The sequence below is a fragment of the Sycon ciliatum genome, chromosome 5 (genome assembly GCF_964019385.1).
Source record: "Sycon ciliatum chromosome 5, ocSycCili1.1, whole genome shotgun sequence".
NCBI lineage: Eukaryota > Metazoa > Porifera > Calcarea > Leucosolenida > Sycettidae > Sycon > Sycon ciliatum.
The window spans coordinates 38,798,426-38,806,465 of NC_088647.1; the positions used below are offsets into that span (position 1 = coordinate 38,798,426).

Below are 8,040 nucleotides of genomic sequence, written 5' to 3' on the forward strand. Positions count from 1 at the left end.
TTCTGACCGCTGGAATTCTCTTCCAGCTGACATTCGCTCTTGCTCCTCGCTTTCACTATTCCGCAAATCTATACGTGACCACATAGGGTACCCTGTAAAAAGGCCTTAGGCCTGTGGGGATTGCCCTATTCAAAATTTAAATAATAATAATAATCAGTTTTGTGCCTCAGTAGTAGTTGTTGCACTTTCTGACTGTGGATAGACTACAGGTAGTTACCATGGTTACAGTGGTGGAGAGTTACTCTTAACTCGTTTCCATATGTCCTTTTCCTTTCTACTTTTATTATTGGCTCAATACCCGAGTTTCAAATAATAATAATAATAATAATAATGTACATGTGGAGAACAGACTCGGAGGGAGTTGTGGTTGCTCGTGAGAGTGCTCAACACACCAAGGTGCAGAGCCTAGTGTGTGTGTGTGTGAGAGTGTGTGTGGATAACAGATGTGTATATGTATGTACATGTGTCTTGCATGCATTGTTCAAGGACGGTAAAGTCATCCCGCACCGCTGCACTGCGGCCACAAAGTGCAATGTAAAGCACACATCAGGGAGTCGTAAAATACCGGTATTTTACGACTCCCTGGCACACATAATTGAGTGACCCAAAGGTCCGGCGGGCACGTGGAACAGCCATAATATACCATGTTGCAGACATGCCAGTCTGCCTGATACAAGAGGAAAGTCGCTATAGCCTATATCCCATGTTCATGTATTTTCACTGTTTTTCACGTCTTCGGCCACCAAAACAAGTGTCAGTAAATTCGATCTGTCGTTATTTTCGAGGTCGTTATACCCGATCTATAATGTGCAGAAAGGACTTGCTAAACGGCTTGGGCAACAGAATTGTGTCACTAAACTTGATTTTGTCGTTATACCCTGTCCCCGGGGAAAATTGCAATTCCGCGGCCGCGTTTTTTCCGCGTTTTTTGCGATTTTTTAAAAGACCGCGTTTTCCGCAATTTTCCCGCGTTTTTTGAACTTTTTTGTTACACTACACGTACACACAGTGCACTGTACGGTCAGCAACGTCTCATCGTGGCGGCTTTTTACTCAAATATGACGAGTGCTTACACCAGAGAGTTGTAACTGATTGATTTCACTACATACTCACTGAAAATTGCCGCACATCAATATTATTCACCGCATATTTACCGCATATTTACCGCAAATTCACCGCAAATTATGCCATATTATGCCGCGTTTTTCCCCGCGTTTTTTGCGATTTTTTTCCGCAATTTTCCCCGGGGACAGTATACCCAAGGTCGCTTTATTATATCCAATCTCCACTGTACTACATGGCATACTACAGTACAGTGTCAGTACAGTACAGTGACAGTGTCAGTAGTACTAGTACAGTAGTAGATCTACTCTCCAAGATGGCAAGAGTCCCAGCCATACTATGCATGCAGCTCACCCACCAGTCACCAGCTAGCTAGCTGTACCTGTGGTCCAGTGACCATGGTGACTGTGTGGACGGGTAGATCTACTACAGTCGTCCCTCTCTAATCCGGCACCTTTTGCAACGGCATTTTCTGCCGGATAAACAAGGGTGCTGGATTATCAAATCCTGCCCTCCAACCCGGCTCACCTAGTAACGTTCATGTTTGTGTCGTATGTCAAAATGTAGGGATTTTCTGTGTCAATCCAAGTACTTTGTCACAAGTTTGTGGAATGCATGTCTGTAACATGCCATGTCTATAACAATTAACATACACTTGGGAATATCCTGTGCACTGGCATAGGATATTGGCACCGGTACGGTATGCGATGTACAACTGCTGGATTAGAAAATCAAATTATGTACAGTTTGAGTGATTTGTTGCAGAAAATCGCTGCTGGAGGCGGAATTCAAGTGCCGGATTAAAGCGTAGAAAATGAACTGAAAAAATCCGTTTTGCCAGAAAGTGTGCTGGTTTGCAAGGGTGCTGGATAAACAAGTGCCGGATTAGAGAGGGACGACTGTACTTCCTCTCTACATACAATGACGACTTTCGTCCATTTACATGATTACCATGATTACACTCATGCCCTAGTATCGCGCTTGCACCCGTGCTGCCGTAGATCTACACGGAGATCGCGTAGTACATGTGCATACTCGCACAGACTGTCTGTGACTAGAGACTGACAGACTAACTGTTCGACATGTCCGGATCATGCTCACCTGCGCTCGTGTTGATGTGACTGTTCGAATCGAAGTGCTCCCCGCGCTCTGGCTCGTGTGCATGATCTGGAGCTGCACTCTAGAAACATGTAACGGAAGGAACGTCAAGCCAGCTCGATCGATTATTTCCGGCCTCCCGCCCAGCATGCTAGCGCAGCAACAGCAGCAGTCACACACTCCGAAACGACGATCCGGGTCGGACCTGAGGACGCGTGGAGGTAGAACGGCTGAACGCTGATGCCGTCCCATCGTAGCGCACCCTGCGGTACAATTGTTTACTGCGCTCCGTGAGTCTCTCCTGCACTCCGTAGCCTGATGCCCATGCACTGCAATGATGGACAACCTGGCGCTAGCGTCCGTAGCGATGGCGGAGAAACGCTTCAAAAGCGCCAGCAGCAGTTGTCCAAGCAGCTCAGTGCGCCCCTGCCCAGCAGCGTACCGCGTTCTCGACGGGCTTCGGAAGATTTCAGCAGGTCACAGAGCGTCGCTACCAGACCCTCCTTGCTTACGCCCAGTGCGGCGAGCAAGAAATCACATGCACCTGTTCGCCATTGCAAGGGACCAGCTCCACAGCCTCCGGGAGGACCTCCGAAGAGCATGGCGTATGTCCGCTTTACACCAGGGGCAGCCATTGGTACTACTAGTGCTAGTAGTGGTAGTAAGATTGCAAGAGTGAGCGAATCACCGGACAGAACATGTCATCGTAAAGTGTCAGCTGAGCGACGAGTCAGCGCGGAGTCAGGCAACATCACTACGCTGCTAGCTGACGATGCCCGTATCAAGGCCATCAAACAGCGAGAGGAGGAGCTGTTCACGCAGCGACAACAGGAGACTGGGAGATATCATTCAACAACAGCTTCGGATGATTCAATTGCTAGCGGGTCCACAACGAAGCTAGGGTATCCTCCGGCAGTAATCAGACCCAACGGACGCCGACCGGAGCGTCCCAAGAGTTTACCATCGGGCGTTCAGCGCCGAGTGACGTTTCCAGCAGCACCCTTTGCTGTCCCCGGAGAAGAACCAGGAACGGGACGCAGCGAACTTGGCGACGGTGGTGGGATTTACGCGTGTATCGATGACGAGCAGACCCGGGAAAGAATGCCGACAGTAGACGAACTAAAAGCAGCGGGCATTCGAGAGCGGCTAGTGCCTCGACGGAGTGATGTAGGGGCAAAGGACTTGGCCATATGGGGTGGCGCTGGCTCGATAGAATTTCCATTGACACTGCGACTGCGGCACAGTGACTCGCTGGGAAATCGTACCGTGGCGGAAGGTAGTGAAATCACGCTGTGTGCTGTGCGCAGCAAGGAGCTAGCGCGGTTAGTGGGAATCGATGCTGATCAACAGAGTATAAGTTATGAACCAGTGGAAAGCAGTGCTGGCAACACTAACACACTGTATGAAGTGGTACGTGGACACCAAGCCCCAGGGTCTCGACCAAATTACCTGTGGAATACAACATCATACTCAAACTTGCAGCAGTGCCTGACCAACAGTCCCTCCAAGCGGCGCATTCGCCTCACCGACGACTTCGTCCTCAACAATGACATCATGCTGAAGAAAGGCGAAGAGTTTATCGTCGCCTGTGATACGGTTTCAATGGATACACTATCGGTTACTCACATACCGTGCTGGCGACTATCAGCGTTGTCGGAAGTGGCAAGGGCAATGGCAACTGCAGGTACTGTAAGCGCACACTCGAGCGGGCATACACACTCGCCGTCGTGGCAAACGGTGGAACTGGTCATGCTGCCACTGAACGATGACATGGGCGTTCAGGAGTGTGTCAACTCCCAGCTGCTGCGTTTGTCTCAGCTCGCACAGCGCTACTGCACACAACTACCCATGCAGATCATAGCGTATGAACATGTGCCAGTACAGCCGGCGGTGTTTGCACGGTCTGGTGACGCGGCGGCACAACTGCACATCTCCACGTCCTCACAACTATCCCTGGAAGCCATGACAACGGAGACTATGCTACTGGTAAGTGGAAGAAGAGTATATCCTCGATTGCCCTCCCCCCCCCCCCCCCCCCCCGAGTATATCCTCGTTTGCCCCCCCCCCCCCCCTCTCCGTGCAAATATCGTCATGGGAGGTGTTTTGAATATTTTCACGAGAGTTGTTTTGAATATCGTGATACTCATGTAGCGCACGTAGAACAACACAGCTGCTAGTTTCATCGCTAGCAAGTACATGTTTAAGACAGTATTTGTCCTGAAAACTAGTCCCCTTGTACAGTACACAGTACAGTACACAGGGCACACTACCGTATTTCCCCATAAGTTACATGCTGTCCAACCGTCCTGCTTTGGACCAAAACATTTGCGTACATTTACATGGCAGACAATTGCCTTTGTATACATTGTGTATAGGTGTCCTGCTTTGGAAAGGTGTCCTGCTTTGGAAAGGTGTCCTGCTTTGGAAAGGTGTCCTGCTTTGGAAAGGTGGCAAGGTTGGACAGTCTGAAGTTAGTACGTACTAACTTTCGAACTTAGCAGCCACATGAGTACTAACTTTCGGGGGTGGTACTATCTTTCGGGGAGTACTTTTTTATCGGGGATAAATGACACGCAGTGGGAAGCCTGTGCAACTCTAGTGTCTGTGCATATGATGTATGTACTGTACGGTGTCCGTACATGTAGGACGGGTACGAACTTACTATCTTTCGGAGGGAATTGTCTTTCGGGGTGATAACCTCGGCAGTGGAAAGTGTATTTTTTGTAGGGGGGGGGGGGGGGGGGTACTAAGTCATTGGGGAGAACTTACTTACGGGGAAATACGGTAGTACACTGTGCACTGTGCAGTCAGGCATGTTCTACCAGGGACCAGTCCCACGTGTGCAGGGACTCCGCTCCGCCATTGAGGGTTTTTCGGAAGCGAGGTTTGCGCCCGCTATGTTGCAGGCTCATCAGTTGCACAAGTGCGGATAAGTTATAACTGACCGTTCCAATTGGGCAGACGCTACGTGTGTGGGGAAAGTGGGTTGTGGTGTATGTGGTACGTCAATCCCTGTGGGCCATGGATATCGTCCACTCTTTTTATCCCATGCACATCATACGTACTGTGCATAAGTCATGGGGCTAGCAATGGACAGCTAAGAAAGTCGTCGTTGCTACTTCCACATCAAAAGCATACGCATCCAATTTGGCTGCAATGAGTCCATATAGCAGTGCGCTCAACACATCACACCTGTGTCTGCTTCAGTGTGCTTGGATAAACTCTGTAATTGTGTTGCGTAATGAATTTCTCACGTCTGGTGTACTGCTTCCTTGTGGGAGTGCGGATGTGGGTGGCTGTGGGTGGCTGTGTGTGTGTGTGTGTGTGTGTGTGTATGTGTGTGTGTGTGTGTGTGTGTGTGCGTGTGTGTGTGTGTGTGTGTATGTGTGTGTGTGTGTGTGTGTGTGTGTGTGTGTGTGTGTGTGTGCGTGTGTGTGTGTGTGTGGTGTAATCCCAGCACAAGTTGCTATGTCTAACATAGCTGTTCGCTATCATCGCTTCCGCGATGGGCATGTCTGAGGTCTGAGGTGTATGTGTGTGTGTGTGTGTGTGTGTGTGTGTGGATATGCGTGTGTGTGTATGCATGTGTACATGTGTGTGCACATGTCACGGTGCATATGTGTGTTCCCGACCTGCAGCTACTCATTGCTGACCATCCTGTTTTGGTATCTGATCGTCACACGTTCAGATGTGACCTAGTCCCAGCCTCTTCACCACCATCTGCTTCGCAGCTGTGCAGAGCACTGGCTGGTCCGGCCGCACAGTCACTCATGACTCAGCAATACGGGGGCAAGGCCCCTCCCACCATGACACCGGTCATGACACTGGAGAGACAAGCTTTCCCCGAAGAGGACTACATGGATATGAGAGAACGTAGGTCATACTGTGTGTGTGTGTGTGTCTCTCCAGGCCAGAGGCGGCCCTCTCCGGGCCGCCTCAAGGCCAGCAAAGCGCTTTCGACGAGGGGACCGACACAGCTAAAGGACGGGACGGCGTTTGATGCCGTCACCTTTGACTGCGCCCTTCATCGCCACTCGCGGAGGTTTGACAAGCCCCCGAGCGGATCCCATCGCGCGCCATGAAATTTGTTGAAGAGAGGAGAGAGAGAAGGAGACGCCATCTGTTGCGCTTTGGATGCTGGAATGTCAGGTCCCTGGTGGAGCGCGACGGATGTGTATCTGCTCTCGCCGGTTCCGACTAGTCTCGCATCTGGAGCGCCATCGGGTGGCGTGCTCTTTCTCTCTCTCTGCTGCCCCTCCGGGGCCCACGTGACCCTAGTGGTAGTGGCTCTACAGGACAGGACAGGACAGGTGTGTGTGTGTGTGTGTGTGTGTGTGTGTGTGTGTGTGTGTGGTTGGGGGGGGGGGGCAGTGTGTGTGTGTGTGTGTGTGTGTGTGTGTGTGTGTGTGTGTTTCACCGAATGATGCTCACCGGTGACTCGTGCGGCTGTCATGTACGACTTAGAGCTGTTCTTACTTGAAGCCTAATGTATCAGCAGAAGGTTACTTGGATGGAACTACCCCTTTTATGGCAAAGGAAGGTCTCAGCACAGTCAGTACATCCACTGGTATACTGGTGATCTGTATGATCTGTATGGTCTGTATGATCTGTATGGGCGGTCTGCTCTAATCCGTTGCCAAGAATGCACCGGCACGAATCTACCGACAAGAATTCACCAGCTCAATGGTGCCATGTATAGTTTTAAATGTTCTCGGCGCCCGATCACATCGTAACTTCCTTCCCGTGATGTTAGCACTGTGTTGGGGCCGTGTTAGGAGGGAACTTGCCACCTGGGTCCAAATATGGTGCAGAGCGTGTGAAAAGGGTGCTTTGGGCAACATTTGAGGTTTGAGTTGTCATGCCCTTGTGCTAGCCAGCCTCTCCAGTTGCGCTAAAAAGCCCCCATACCACACACATAAAAATAATTTAAATAATATACCGGTACATGCACACTAGTTGTATAATTATGTATATGCATGCACAGGTGTGCTAAAGTGCTGTTGAACGCCAGCCCACCAGATCAGGTTAAAACAGGACAGGTGGTAGCACCAGATCAGGTTAAAACAGCCTGACAGGTGGTAGGTGGTAGCAAGCTGCTCTATTGCATATCCATGTAGAGACTGGTTCAGTGACACCTATGTTTCTACAACGGGGCTACGGCTCAACATGTCAAACATAGGTGCGTGTGTGTGTGTGCGTGTTTTTTTGAGCAACCACTGGAGCTTGCATGTGTGTGTGTGTGTGTGTGTGTTTTTTGAGCAACCACTGGAGCTTGCATGTGTGTGTGCGTGTGTGTGTGTGTGTGGTGTGTGTGTGTGTGTGTGTGTGTGTGTGTGTGTGTGCGTGTGTCCCATATGGTGCAGTGGTATGTGCAGCGATTTCCAATCGATAGGTTGCGGGTTTGATTCCCGACGATTATGGTTACACACGTCTTTCTTCTCTTTCTCAGACTCCTCCCGACTTTTCTTTCATTCTCCTGGGTGGTTACCAACAGCCAGTGCATGCCGGAGTATGTGGTGTGATGTGTGTGCGTGAAGAAAATGAAAAAATGAAAAAGAGCAAACGTAGGGAGTCACTGGCCAGAAAAAGCCACTTCATAGCTGTGTGGTGTAGACCAGGCTGAATAGTGGCGGTCAATTCTTCAGCCTTGCAAGCTGTTGACTCGTGATGGTGCAATCCCAGCACAAGCTGCTATGGCTTTTGCTGTAGCATCGCCATCATCGCCTCTGGCGATGGGCGTCCAATGGTCCAATGGTGTGTGTGGGTGTGTGTGTTTGTGTTTGTGTGCATGTGTGTGTGTGTGTGCGTATGTATGTACATGTTACACAAGAACAGGGACGATCTGAGGACGAGTTTAGCTGCAGCTGTTGAACTTCCATG

The 8,040-nt window shown here is 50.2% G+C and overlaps 1 protein-coding gene across 1 annotated transcript; it reads left to right on the top strand.

The window, feature by feature from the left end:
• Positions 1 to 2,206: 2,206 nt before the first annotated feature.
• LOC135818625 (uncharacterized) lies at positions 2,207 to 6,498 on the top strand. Its single transcript, XM_065332012.1, has 2 exons — positions 2,207 to 4,146; positions 5,799 to 6,498. Exons 1-2 carry the CDS (start codon positions 2,479 to 2,481, stop codon positions 6,240 to 6,242), a joined length of 2,112 nt encoding a protein of 703 aa, XP_065188084.1. The 5' UTR covers positions 2,207 to 2,478; the 3' UTR covers positions 6,243 to 6,498.
• The last annotated feature ends 1,542 nt before the right edge of the window (positions 6,499 to 8,040 follow it).

Excerpts from the sequence above, each read along its gene's own strand:
- LOC135818625 (XM_065332012.1), top strand. The coding sequence starts at position 2,479 with ATGCCCATGCACTGCAATGATGGACAACCTGGCGCTAGCGTCCGTAGC. Across the intron at positions 4,147-5,798 it reads CAACGGAGACTATGCTACTG|CTACTCATTGCTGACCATCC; the intron begins GTAAGTGGAAGA and ends CCCGACCTGCAG.